Source organism: Phyllostomus discolor, chromosome 2 (genome assembly GCF_004126475.2).
Source record: "Phyllostomus discolor isolate MPI-MPIP mPhyDis1 chromosome 2, mPhyDis1.pri.v3, whole genome shotgun sequence".
NCBI lineage: Eukaryota > Metazoa > Chordata > Mammalia > Chiroptera > Phyllostomidae > Phyllostomus > Phyllostomus discolor.
This window is the reverse complement of record NC_040904.2, coordinates 172,189,933-172,204,721: the sequence shown is the minus strand read 5'-3', so window position 1 is coordinate 172,204,721 and position 14,789 is coordinate 172,189,933. Positions and strand designations below refer to the sequence as shown.

Genomic DNA, 14,789 nt, shown 5'->3' with positions numbered 1-14,789 from the left:
AACGTATTGTTAATGGCATGACACTAATGTTAACTTCTCAGTTTCAGTGTACATCCTAGGACTGTGAAGATGTTCATTAACAATGGGAAAGCTGGGAGAAGAGTATACAGGAACTCTGTAACATCTCCAGCTCTTCTGAAATCTAAAATGACTTTAAAATAAAAAGCTTAAGAAAAAAATTTCCTTTCATGCCATCATCCCTTCCCTTGTGCCCCATGGGTAACCACTGTTAATTTAGTGTTGTTTCTCTATACTGTTTCTGAATGTATACAAGTATACAATCTTGGTTTGTTCTTCTTTATTTAATCCAGTAAGATCATCTGCTGTACACTTTTCATGCAGCTTGTCTTTTTCTCACCATCAACAACCTCCTATTTATCTCAATGCACAAAGACACGTGCTGCCTATTCTGTATTAGCTACATCTTATTCCACTGTATGAATGTACAGGGTTAGCTTTAAAATGTATAAAACAAAGCAAAAGCAGGACATATTTATATTTTGCTTAGCAGTGAACAGTGGAATATTGGCTTCCTGGAAGCTTATTTTTTCCAGTGTTAAGGGATGAACTTTTTTACCTCATCACATGCTGAACACCGTGGTTTGAGCAATTCAGCATGGTGCCTGCCACAGTGAATTTTTCCATCCTGATAAAAATAGATGAGATCGACCAGCAGCTCGTTACACGTGAAGCAGACAAAACAGGACGGGTGCCAGCATACTCCAGGGCCCGCACGTGAGGCAAACACTGCAATTTCCCCTCCGTTTATCTTCAAGCCACACTAAAAACAAGAGGACTTGAAGTTAGAGTGCTCCTTCTTCAGTGACTGGATTCTCAGCCTTTGCCACTTGACACTAAAGCACAGATCTGTCTGGAAAGCTTTTATTTTTCTCCCCTCCTGTTAGTGGTCAAGTAGCTCCTTAATGCTGGATTATGTGTGATTCTCAACTGCAATGAACATGTCTCAGACTTCCCACTAGACTGTTTCTAAGAATGGTTTCATCTGACTCACATTAACAGTGGTTTTCCTCAGCCAGCCTCCTGCTGGATGCATTTCCTACACCAAGAAGAGCCAGTAAGGATCTGGATGTATTCATTATGTTTCTGCATTTTTTGAATACTAGGTGGACCCCAGCACCTCCCGACATGCCAGGGTCCTAGGAAAAGCAAGATGTCACCTGATATTTACATAAGGGCAGACTGCCTGTCACACATGGCAGTGTAGCCAGTTATAAACAGTGACCCTCATTTAATAAAAAGTGAGGCTACCTTCCTTTTCTTAGTTGTTGGAGGCTTTCAGGGCCCAGATGTGTGCTAGCCCTGTCGCCTACCGCCCAGCTCACTCCATCCACATCACCACCATGAGCTACTCATTCTAGAAAGCACTACCTGCTCGCACACGGCATGCATGACTGCTCTGGACAGGAGTTTAATTGTCCCTCTTCCAAGTGCTTCTTTCTTCCGCTGAGCACTGAACACTTGCAGTTCTTTCTTCTCCTCTTCGCTCAAAGACTGGCAATACCGTACCTTCACAAAAAGGAAAACAGAAGCACCATGCTGGAGCAAAAGTCTCCCTCACGCATTCTTTACTTCCAGACTTAAGAGTTTCAGGAAATAAAACATCAAGTTTAGATGGTCTGCCACCGCATACCCTCCTCCATGGATCCCCATTCAGAAATACCACCATACCTGTAATTGACACCAAACCTCACAGCCTCTTTAGCAAAAGGGAAAAGCAATTTAAAGGAACACTTTTTAAAAAAATATGAAATGTTTAATTTAAATTCTTACCAGCAGAGACACTAAAAAAATGCAAGACATTAACCTTTCCACAAAAGGTTTAAACTTGTTAATTGCCACTTCTGCTCCACATTCTACAGGCACTCAACCAACTGTGGTCTGAACCACCATAAAGCACTGAGTCTGGATGAAGGGGCAGGGCAATCTCAGGAATCTGCAGGCTCCTGAGAATCAGTGGGTGGCTGTAAACACTATAAAAACCAACTTGTGTTAAGTTTATTGCGCTAACACCCTTTCTCTCTTAAAGAATGGAAAGCTGTATTCTCCAGCCAAATTTTCACTGAAGAAAAGCAAAAGACAGCCAGAGCTGGGGTTTATAGGGGACATCTCAATGCTTAGTGTTTATTTTTTTTAGCCTTCTTCCTGTTTGCTTTTGTTTTACCTCATTATCATGCGGTGGCAACTGGTACAAAAGCTGTTTAATTCGATGTTTCTCTCCAGGGCTGTTTACATACGGAACCTTTTCCTCTGGTAAGCAGGCAAAATAAAGCTGGATCTGAGTAAGAGATAGAGAAGTACATCAGCATACAGAAAGTGCACATCTTAGCTTATTACATCTTAAAAAGTCACCTTCCCTGTAGGTACAAGGTTTGGCCTCTTGTAGCTAATGGGAAGAACAGCCAAGCCAGCTCAGCAGAACTGCAACCCTTCAAGTAGCAGGCTTCCAGCTTCTAAGCTGCTCTTCAGGAATGTCATTTGTAGTGACATTTAGGGCCATCATAAATGACACACCAAAATATGTACATTTAATGCCATGATTCCCAGCCAGTTTCCTCAGCCAGGAGGAGACCTGGGTGAATGCCACCAATGGCCACACAGGCTGTGTGACACTGTCTACAACCCAGCCAGTACACAAACACAATGAACTTGATCTCTGAATTTTACACATTACAAAGACAAAAGCTGTTTTGTTAAACTCTATAAACTCTCTCTTATCAGGTTCTCTCCAAGTGTCAGCTTTTCTTTGCTTCCATGGCTGTTATATTCCAAATACCTGGAGTCAATTTCCCCCAAGAAACTGGAAGGGAGCCACGTGGAGCTATACTTGGTTCATTCTGAAAGGAGAACTCAATTTTCTTCCTATTTCATTTCAAGGAGCATCTCTTACTGAGTACTGCAGTGCTGACAAAGAATGAAAGTGATTGAAGGAAAAGAGACAGGAGACTGGGGCACTGGGACTCTGCTTCAATATCTTGGCACCCCACAAAACCTACCCACCCTGAACTGCTAGAAGGGTCCTCTATTAATGTGTAGTTCATCACAATATCGCTGTCCTAACTGGTGCACCAGCACTCTCCCCTCGAATCAGCTATAGAGGCTTTTCAGTGATACACACTTACCAGATGCATATATGCTGGGTGCTATGCTAGGCCTAGAAAAACAAGGAGCCCCTATTCTCAAAGGCAATCCCATCATACAGGAAGCAACCGTAACTCAAGCAACTGCATACCCAGTTGGTACCTTCCACTTCAAATGATGTCTTGGCCCTTACAATAATATTTGTCACCCACAATTTTTAACAAGTTCATCATTACTGGGAAAACAAAAGTAGACATGTAGAAGGTTCTCATCTTCCTTAAAATAACAATACAAAAAACCGCAAAGTTAGCCCCTCAATTTGAATTTTCCAGTCTACACTGTGTGGTGACAGATTCTTTTATGTGCAGGGTTATCAAAGGTCAAATGTCTAAGCAATGACACTAAAGATGGTTTCTCAGAGCTCTGTGGTTCCTCTCTTCCAAAATAAAAAGCATTGCTGAGAGCTGGCATGGCAACTTTCCTCTTTTATTACCTTTTTATGGTTATGGAAGTTTTGAAAAAGGTTAATTCCTCCTATTCTCTCCAAAGGACCTCATCAGAAATCCACATAACAAATGCATATGCAGTACTCTGGATTTCATTCCTTAGCACATCCTTACAGGCTTCTGGATCCAAGAGTACAAAAGGGATAGAAAACTTTCACAGAGAAACTAAATATGACCTTAACAAGCAAAAAATGTACAACTATCCAAAGAAGAGCGAGGACTGAGGTAGGTAGCATGTCAGTGTGGCTGTGCTGGTCTCTGAGTTTAAAAAAACTTAAAAAATCTTAAACCTCATTGAAAAATACACCACGGGATGGCCAGGTTCCCACCTGCTCTGGTCGAAGTCCCGGTGGGACCCAGGCATACTCCTCCAATGCACAGCCAGAATCGTCGTCCGACGTGGAACTCCGCTGGCACCCGAAGGTGAGTTTGCTCATTTTGGGCTCCATCTCCAAAGGCATAATAAAACTCAAAAGTTGTTTTTTTTTTTTTTTTTTTTTTCAGTCACAGGACATCAAACAGTGGCTGCTGTGAACAACAGGAGAAAAAACAAATTAAGGACCTTAAGGCACTGCTCTTACCCTCCAAGAGCTTTTGCTGAATGCTTGTTTACACATGCTGTGGCCCTCAGAAGGTACCCAATGCACTGGTTCATCACCCCAATCCCGCTGCAACCTAAAATCTAGGGCTCCCGAGTTCAGAAATAGCCACCTTACCAGCTCAGCATTTCAGAAAAGACCACTAAAATTAGTTAGTTCCAGCTGCCTTCAAAAGGCGCTTCTCTACGGAATTATTCCTTGAAAGGGTTCAAGGAAATTGTTTTTGCCTGACACATCAGGTTAAATTCCCCACGAATGAAATCCCAGTGAAGTCCCACGGGTTGAAGAAAGAAGCATTGAGGATTGCGCCTCCTCCTGCCTTGTCCCCTATGTGCCACTAGAAGTGGCTCCAGAGCCCCACCCGACTCCCCATGCCTCCTCATCAATTTTCCCTACCGAGGCGCTGCTACCTGCAGTGTGGGCGCACTGGGCCACCTGCTTAGGTTTCAGGTTTCTCATTAAGTTTTGAGAGACCCTAAACTTAGTTTGCTCACTGAGAAGAAACAGCATAGTTAAATCTAGAGCATGTTAAATCTGCAAGCCCTTACTGTCTATGAACTGAAGTCAGCCAGATATTCATTGATGAGTTCCTTCAACAAAAAGTAACTGAAGCCAAGCACGAGCTTAAAATAAAAGCCAGCTTGGTGACTCTCAGTGTTGAAGTGCAGTACTAGCAGGCGCTCAATGAAGCACCTACTACGTGTGCCTTGCCATCCGTCTGCCTGCTTCAGGGCAAAGGAGGATGGAGGTCCAGGTCTGACGGACATCTTCTCAGGTGAAGGGCTATGACAGTGTCAAGGTTAACAGGCCCTGCCCTACAACCCAGGAACTTTGTCAGCATCATTTGTTCCTTGTCAGTTTCTTCTGATTTTTAAAAATATCCCTCATCCTAAGGCCCTAAGAGGAAACAGACACAAGACTTTCAGAATCCAATGAAGCTTTTAATACTTGCTCCTTTCTCTCTACCAAAAAAGAAAGTTATAGATAGTCCAACCCAATTTTAGAGAAAACAAGGCTCTGGGAAGTTAAGTGACTTACCCAAGGTCACACAGCTAAAATAAAAGCCAGAGTCTAATCACACTATGTACACATCAGACTTCCAACAATCTTTGTGCCTTATAAACTTCCCTTGTTTCCTTAAATAACCAGGGAAAACCTAAACACTTCCAGCCTAAGACTCTCATTCTCCAGTGACTGTCTCAATGCAACTCTAAATACATGTTAGAAAAGCTTACCTGCTAAAACCTATGATTATTAAATCTTACAGTTTTTCTTTTGTAACTCAAAGGACATAAAAATTAAAGTACTAACACTTCACAAATGGGAGGCCACACATTCAATGGCTGTGATCTTTACTAGCAGTAGAAGCCATACCACACAGTAGATACTATTCCAACTAATAAATTTAACTTTCATCCACCTCAAACAAAAAGTAAAGATGACCTCATTTCCTACACTACCATTGGGAGGTTGTGACCTTTTAAACAAGTCATCACTTCACACAGGTGCAACTCGTTCATGTCTTGACTTAGGAAGAACTTTCTAAATATAGGCGAGTTGCTCTTACTCCTCAATAAAAAAAAGTGTGTGTTAATGACAAAATTTCTTGGATTTAGTCTTTCCTTTTTGTTTAAAACAAACAGACAAACTCTCATATGTCGAAGGAAGAGTACTAGAGGTTAAACTCAAAACCCTCCCCCAGGAGAAGGGGGGTCTTCACTGCAATTTAACCCAAATCATGATGCATCTGTGTCCCCTGACCAGTCTGGCTGAGGAGGAAGGCACTCAGGTGCCTACTGTGCACACTCTAACAAAGAACATAAATATTAAATAGCGATCTAATTATGTCACGATCTTATAAAACAAGAAACACAAATGAAGACCAACCATGGGTTTTCCAAGGTAGCACAAAGGTGCCGACTGCCAAAGATCTAAGTTACTCTTATAGCCATATTCCTTGATTAGCCTTTTGCAGAAAATGTACAGCAAATTACCACCTTAATCAAGGTGAATCAACTTTAGCACTGAATGCCACAATCTCCCACCTCCTGGATATGCCGGCCACATCTCAAGCCTCCAACTCCCACACATTTCTTCCAGTCTTCCTACACTGAAGGCTGTCACTCTTCAACAGTGTGAAGAGAACAACTGAAGGAAAATAAGTGACAGTGTTGTTTTATTCATAGGCACGGCTTTCAGTTTCATTTGTTCGCACTCAGACAACTAACATGGTATTCTGGGCCTGTTAGTGTTAAGGCATTTAATCACCACATCAAGCAACCCAATCAGGGTATATCTTGTTTAACAGAGGAATATACAGCCTCAGAGTGATTTGCCACAGGTCAACTGTCCAAGGTCAGTAAGGTAACAAGCAGCACCCTTAGAATGGGGTCCTTGACCTCAAATCCCCCCACAACCCCACACTGCCTCCTGCAGGTGGGACCTGACTGTGCCATTCCCCTTTCCTCTGGTGAACTTGCATGAGACCGCACTGCAGGCACATGAAAGGACACAGCTGGGTGGGACATGCTCTGCTTTGCCCAGAGAAGGCATCCTAAGAAGACAGTTAAAAGGAATATAAAAATTCAATGGCCTCACGAGTTGTTGCTTCAGGGTTTATTCTTTGAAGAAAGCCTTCTTCCTGTATACCAGAGGCTAATTACATAAAATGACAAACATTTTCACTAGAAACTTCTGAGGGCTCACCAAAAAATAAACGAAAAAAAAAAATACAAGTTATACATAGCATGACCTCCACTTACCAGGTTGTAGTAAGAGATGCTGCATTACCACTAGTTACTGTTTCTCTTTACGTGATTACAAAAACCCTTGAATTTGGATTCTTTCTTTTTCCTTTTTAAAAATTACTTGTACCTGTCTGCAGACCCAGAGAGCCTATTCTTAAGAATATCACTGTCTCATACTGCATCATACGAAAGCAGCTGATTGCTGGGCATGGTTCTTGCGCTTGCAAAAGGTTGAAATAATAAAAATGGTAATGTAACTATCTTACAAATATCCCTTACGTAGGCATTTACGTTCCTACATGGTATTTGCTTTGACAGCACAAAAGAGGAGCCTGGCCATTACTTACGCTCTGGGGCATGAGGAAGGGCCTTTCTAATGACACAAAAACGTGACTGTGTTTGTCTGCCAAAATACCTCCTTTTGGGCCGAACGTGAAAGCATGGGTGAATTAAATCTAACAGAAAAATTCCATTACTTTCATTTCCAGGTGTTGTCTCTTAAGGTCAATCCTGTGAAAGAGGGACACAGATCAGGATTACAAACGCGGTTATGATATAGGGTAAAATTTTTTTCAAGCGGGGATTTGTTTTTTGTTTTGTTGTTTTGCAGAGCCACTTAGATGGCCCTTCCTTTATTTGTTTTGTACTTTTGGTAAATAATTTTTATTTCAATGTAATTTCAAACTTTAGAAAAGTTGCAAGGAAAGTATATAGCCATTATATAGCCATTACTCGGACTCATCAATTGTTTGCGTTTTGCTGCATTTGCTTTTTCATCCTCTTTCTCCTCTACTTTCTCGTGAACACACACATTTTGTGGCAACCATTGCACAGTGTGTATATTTTTATATTCTCTTACTTAACCACAGATCAATTAAACATATCTGTTTAGAAAATGTTTATTGAAAAAACAAGCAGTTGACAAGGCATCATGTTAGATGCTGGAAATAAATAGAATGAAAAGCCAAAATACTTCAAAATAGTTCTGTGATTATGGGGAAGCAGGTTTATTATCCTGGTCTTGAAATGCTGTCATACGCTGAATGAACTTACATTACACATGAACGACAATTATGAATTCCCCAAGTTCTGCACTAGGTCTGCCCCTGTTAAGGAAATGAATCAGTAGGAGCCCCACCTCTCCACCATCTCTTTATAGTTCTGGATGTAAATAAGTCTCATAATGTGGGGAAAAGAAGTACAAGTTTTTAGGGTTTGTTCATGTTCCAGAGTCTGGCCACTAAGGAAATGTGAGAGGAGGCAACATCTTTAAGAATGAACAACACCATCAAAAATGGCACTGGAGTCATGCACAAAGGGCAGGTACTGAATTATATTCGAGCAGGTTATGGTATTTGCAGATGCTGCTTTGAAGAGAAGGCTAAAATCCAACTACAGGGGTCAAGGAGAGAAATTAATGGTGAACAGAAGAGCAGAGCATGGACACAGGGAGGGGAGGAAGAAGCCTGAGGCTGAGGACGGAGAGATGAGATACTCTATTCTCAGAAAGACAAGGATTGTTGTGGGAGAAACCCCATGCCAGCCACCCAACAAAAAGTGAAAGAGTTCCATGTCTCTCCTTTGTCCTTTCTCTCCCTTCTTCCTCCACAACAGTCAAATAGCTACTTCTTTCCATTTAAAAAGACTCAAAGACGAACAGCTCTCAGATGTGTGCCTTCTCCATCATCATAATTGTCAAGAGAACACCTGACTCAAAGGACAGGGTGATGCTTAGGGAACAGAATCTGGTGCCTTTGACACGCCACCAAATATCCTGGGGCCTGGTTCTTCAAAGATGGCAACTGTTTTCCTTCCAAATATGATCTAAGGATATGAAAGAGTTTTAAGGAAGAAAAAAATGATATGAATATAAAGAATTAAAGTTACTGTTGATGTATGCCAACTGGCACTGTTACTTCTATTGTGACTATACAGACTTTCCTGAGGCAGACCACGGACATCTGGAGTAGGAACAACATGTTACTATAAAAAAGATCGAACATTGACATGTGACCATGTGAGTTTCATCATTTTTTTGAGTTTGGGAGGGCCCTACCTTCCTGTGGAGCAAACAATTTTGCCAAGCTATTAGCCACAATTCCCAGCTCCCTTGGACTCAGCTTCCAACCAATCCCTACATAAAATCTCTGACACCAGTACACACCTCGCATATGTAAGCACGCACTTGCGTGTGCACCCACCCATCATGTATAAATGGTCTACAGAGCAGGCAGCATCTTTCCGGTTGGCTTAGGTACAGCAACAATTGTAATCACCCAGTATACACTTGGCTGTGAGGCAGCACTTGTTACCCAGAGTATGGCTTCATTCATCCAACACAGTAATGTAACAAGATGTTCCTCCTGATATTTACTGTCTAGGTAAGTACTCCATTCATTCATCCTTATCTTTAAAGAGCATTACTGAGTGTTTCTGGGAAATATCAGAAAGGAAGCAACTGAATTCATTCCATTAAAAGCCAGAACTTAAAAAAATGTATCCATTGTGAGGAGAGTGTTTCCAAATTCTATCATACATTCTCTTGCTTTTTAAAATGATGGTATGTGTGTAAGTTATGTATAATTTAGCTTTTGGCTGATCATTTGTTTTCAGATTAAAAAATGAACAACAGAAAGAACACTGGCAGCAGGATTCAAGATGCAGGAGTTCTAATCCAGCCATCCAGCTGGGTGTGGCTTGCGAACCTCAACTAGGACACATGGGAGGTTCATGGGCCCCCTCACAATGTAGCTGATGTCCAGAAGTGCACGGCCCACCACTTTAAGATGGTTAACGAATTTTTATAGGTTTTTTTTCTTTCCCTGCTCTCATGATGTTTGGGATCCTGCTACTTGAGTCTCTTCTTAAGTAACCTTTTAACTTTGCCCACAACCAACAACCTCCAAATCTTTTAAAATTTGTTGCTTTCAATATTTTGTAAATTAGGCAACTTTTCTTTGAAAAAGTTTGTCTAAAGTAATATATAGAACGATTATGCTGTGGACAAGGGCTCAGGCATTGCTTCCATAACACAGTTATCACTGGTTACAGAAGATAACATACAGTATGCGAAGCTATTATTCAAATTAAAAAGCAGCTTTATTATTTTGTTATGCTATTTTAGTCATCTGGCGATCATTTATTTTCTGATGAGCTGAGTGCTGCAGCCAGGGAAGCTAAGGATTTTATTATTTTGATTGACCTTGACATATATGTATATAAAGTCCAGCCTTTACTAATTTTCCCTGAAAAGCTTAGTAAGTCAGCACAGTATATGAAGGTCAAGAGGCAGTAAAGAGTTGACAGTTTCACTAGAAGACAGAGTCTTCCAAAGAAGCAACAGCAGATGGCAATGGTAGCAGTGAAAAACATTTTTGAGTAGTACCTACCAGGAAGAAGACTGCAGTTAACCCTATGGGCAATGGGAGAGGACAAAAGGCATGTGAGTAGGAAGGTGCCACTGCAGGTCGTAGGGAAAACTAATGGGACAGTGATGGTCAGGACAGAGAAAGGAAACCTAGGACAGGCCTCTTAACTCATTATCTCCGAAAGAGCTTGAACATGGTGACTTGGGGGGAGAAAGTAAAAGAATAGGAAAGGGAGAAACTGCGTCAGAGATAGTTTGGAGTTTTCGGTGACTGAAAGACTATGTACCGTGGAAATAGTACATAGGCAAATCAGACAGAGTAAGGGTTTGAGGGGGTATAGCAGAATCAATTCACTCAGATTAATACTGAGGTGACAACTGTACATCAGTTCTGATACAGTTCCTATAGTATTCATCATTTTCTTGGACCAAGTCACCAAATCAAATCAAAATCATGTGAAGAGAAAACAAAATAATTTTCAGTGGCTGCCATTGTAAATGAAGTCTCAGGTCACACCCCTAATTACTAACGTTTTCCCCAGTGTAATCCCAGGCTAGTTCCTATGTGAAGACCAACCAACCTGGCATGGTAAAGCCCTATGAAGAAGTATTTCATGTGTGAACATGCCCAGGGGAGTTGGAAATCCTTTGATCACCCAAAACCAGAACAGATACTGATTTGGGAAGTCTGTGGGGCCAACATTCCCGAGGTGTCCCCTGCTGCTAAGTGCCATCCAGCAGGCCACAGCCTGTGTAACAACTTCTTATTCAACTGCTTGTTAACAAGAGGATGAAGATCACACGTATGCAGCCAAGTTACTCTACTTCTTGCAGGCTAAATGTGCAGGTGAATTAAATTTAACTACAGACTAATTTGGTTGTACAGAAAGTGGGAAAAGACTTCCATTCTTCTCAATACACAAAATATAACCCTTACAGATATAAGTATTTCCCAGTTTACGATGCATTTAACTTAAAATAAAAAAATAAAAAACCCACAACAACCCTGGCACCCATAAAAGCCACGTTAGCAAAAATGATTACGATCAAGATTTAAATTTCTCTGCAAAGAGACGCTGAACTGCTATCCCTCTAAAGCCTCACACACCCAAAGAGCAGTCAGTCAACACCTGTGGTCTGCTGAAGGCAACAGTCACTGCCACCAGGGCACAATCCAATTTGATTTACATTGACATGAACTCTAAAGATAACGGTCATAAAAAGTAAGTATATTTTATCTAAAAACTAAAAACATAATGAAGGTATCTGAAGACACTGCTTCCGAAACGTTCCTTTACTGAAACTACTTCATACTACCAATTAGCGGCATTAGGCCTCGTGCCCTTTGGCACTTTCAGTATTTTCCAGGTAAAGCCCCATCCAGCTTGTACATTTTCCAACAACTGAGTGGCCCCGTCATGTCCCATCCAATTGCCAAGAAGCGATCCACTTTTCCAAGAGGAAATGTGGGCTCTGCAGGGCCGCCAAGCACTCTGATTTCATGCACAAATACATTCCACGACAGCACCACAGACTGCTGAACAAAAGGAGGAAACGTGATGACAAAGCGTGGTCCTTTGCCAAAGCGACGATTTCGGGGGTCAGGTTATTTGGCTGCAAAGCGGTACATAAAGACAAAATACAAAACGCATGCTGTGCTGTGGGGTGGACCACGCAAGGCACTGTTCCAATGAATTCATTATTTTCCATAATGGGGGATGCAGGTCTTTTCTCAAAATCGTGTTCCAGCCAGTCTCTTATTGATTTTCAGAATTTCTATTTTCAACCGCGGCCCAAGGAAACGGCAGCTAGACTTGACTCCAATGTACACAGAGACTCAGGTTTCACCCTGTCACCTGTTGGCTCCCGAACAACACTCCTCTTTGTGAAACTTACAGCACTCATTTGAAACAAGTTTCCAGAGAAAACACTTCAAGAAAGTGTTTGAGAAGTCACAAGACTAGAGTTGTAAAAACAAATTCCACACATAGCCTGGTTTATACTGACATAGATTAATGTGAAAACCCGAGCTTTTGAAAAGGGGAGCCGGAGGGGAGCCGGAGGGAAAGGATGTCACCCTTCTTTGGGAAAATTCGGCGATCCACTGATCGACCCATGCCCATATCTGGAAGGGACACCTTGGAGCAGGCGTCAGCGCCCCCTGCACCCCGCAATCCCTACCCTCCGCGTGGCGATAGCTGCTCAAGCCGCCAGGGGGCGCCCCCGGGCCGCGGGGCGCTTCCGTCCCCCGACTCCCTCAGTTTCCCTAGCCTCCTGCACCCAAAGGGCGAGCTCGAGACCCAACAGTTGTAAGTGAGACTCACGGAGAAGAGACCCCCGCCCCCCGGATAGAGTCCTCTTCGAACCCCTCTTACCGACCTCCAGAAGAAAGCCTCGCGTCGCCTCTCAAACGCAGCGTCACCTCCAACAAGACACTAGCCCCGCGGCACGGCGGTACCGGGCGGCCACACGTCTATACCCCAACTTCCAAAGAGAAGCCCCTCCCTATGGGCGCACACCGACGCGCGCACCCCTGCAGCCCTGGGTGTTCAGTCCCCGCCGCCCGACTGCCATCCAGCCCCGGGACCCAGACTGCGGTCCCCACCTGCGGCCGCGGGCAGCGGGGCCAAGCGCGGCCTGCATCCCCTCCGATCCCTGGGCACCTCGGCGGGCACTCGCCGCCCACCCGCTCTGCGACCGGCCGAAGCTGCCTGCCCGCGAGCGATACCCCCCGAAAAAAAACAGGGCTGGGTGCCCTCCAGGTCACCCTCGCCCACCCATTTCCGGAGGAGACCCTAGCAGGGGGGCGACGGTGGGGCGGGAGCAACGGGCGCAGGGCCCCACCAAACCTCTGCGGGCTGCTCCCCTCCTCCCCCGTCTGGGCGCAGTGCTGGCCCCACCCGGTGGGCGAGGGGGTCGCCCCCGCCTCGCCGTGACGCACTCTACCCCCGGCCAGTCTACATCTGGCTCACTTTCGGTGCAACGCGGCGATTCTCACCCCTGCAGCCCCCATCCAACGGGGGCGGGGGGTGGTGTCTGGCAAAAGGTCCTCCTGCTCCCCAGGGACCCTTAGTCCCCGCTGGTGTCGCTGACTCTGTTCCCCTTGTTAGATTCGCTTCGTCCAGGCTACCGCAGCCCCCACACCCCGGCTCTGCATCAGCCCAGGATCCTCCACCGCAGAGAGAGAGGGAGGGAGAGAGAGAGAAACCGTCTCTACTCTGCTCCGGGAGCCCGCCCGGGACCGGAGATCTTCAAAAGTAACCAGAGCCCGCTTTTTAAAAAAGTAACCATTTCGCTTCCTGCCCGTCCTACCCTCGGTGAAGCGCAGGGGACCGGCTGCCCGGCTCGCGATGCCAGCCCAGCTCGGTTCCCCGCTCCAGTCCGCAGGAGGCGCCTGCCGAACCTGATCTCGCCTCCGCCTTCTTTCCAGGAACTGTCACTGCTGACCCGCCAGGTCTCCACGAGGTCCCGCTAGCACGTTATTTCTCAAAAAGCTACCCACCCACTCGGCCAGCCTTGCGCCTCCAGCACCTACCTCAGTCCAACCGCTCCATTGCCCCGAGCCCTAGTGAGCCGAGCAGCTGAGAGGCAAATCCTCAAGGACGCTTATGTAAACTTCGCCCCTCCCGCAGGTGCACGCGCGGACCACAAAACGCTGGGAGAATATGCAAAGCCACCTCTTAAAGAAATCATCTTCACTCTGCCCATAACAATGATGTCAGCAAATGGCACGTTTAACCAAGTTCTCCCTTGGAAGGGATCATTAACATATGAATTCCCCCCCTAAGACTCTTCTTGCATTTCGAAGTGATTCCTACTGCTTAGCGCAGGAGATTTATTTTTATCAGTAAATAACAACAAAAGAAAAGGGACCAGGTCACAGGATACACTTAATCAAGTACATAAGAGTTTTTGTAAATAGGTTAAGTGAATATCATTACTCAAACACAAGAATGTGCCCCATACTTAAGTCTAATCTTGTTTCAGAGCTACGTCTAGGTACACTAAAAGAGTGAAGGTTGGCATTACATGTCCACAGAAAGGGCCAAGAAAAGCAAAAAGCAAAAACCTCAAAGCAAGCCCAGAAAGAAATGATAGATTAATATTTGCAGCAGAGGTCTGAATCTCTCTTGAACTACACATTTTAATTTCTGCAATAGTCTTCTTATCACATGGTGATAAAATGCCAAAGGCATGGAGAGGAAAAGGAGGCAATACTTTTAGAGCTTTGCCAGTTTATAAAAGGCTAGCAAATAAAAGCAGCTTAAAATGGTCAATTTCCTTCAGTATCCTACTTTAAAAAAAAAAAATAGGTAAAAGAAATCCTTGTACCATCAGGATTCCTTGGGAGTGGTTTGCACCATATATGCCTCTGCAGTATAGAAGTGAACAATAGCCCATTGTAAATGTGGTTTAAAAATACACAAACAGGTTGCCATAAATAGCAGTCAAGTAAATAACTCTGGCCAAT

The 14,789-nt window shown here is 44.0% G+C and overlaps 1 protein-coding gene across 4 annotated transcripts in view; it reads right to left on the bottom strand.

Moving 5' to 3' along the window:
* The window catches only part of PRICKLE1 (prickle planar cell polarity protein 1), a 101,687-nt gene that overhangs the window by 5,870 nt on the left and 81,028 nt on the right, over positions 1-14,789 (bottom strand). The window contains exons 1-5 of one of the 4 annotated variants that reach the window (XM_028531762.2): positions 13,854-14,117; positions 3,935-4,133; positions 2,183-2,296; positions 1,390-1,527; positions 578-781 (exon numbers count right to left, since the gene is read on the bottom strand). In XM_028531762.2, the coding sequence (XP_028387563.1) occupies positions 578-781; positions 1,390-1,527; positions 2,183-2,296; positions 3,935-4,066 (588 nt within the window). In that variant the 5' untranslated portion in view covers positions 4,067-4,133; positions 13,854-14,117. Of the gene's footprint in view, positions 1-577; positions 782-1,389; positions 1,528-2,182; positions 2,297-3,934; positions 7,146-13,630; positions 13,648-13,853; positions 14,118-14,789 lie in introns of those variants that run through there. The other 3 variants (XM_036019161.1, XM_028531761.2, XM_036019160.1) reach the window with 3 other exon arrangements.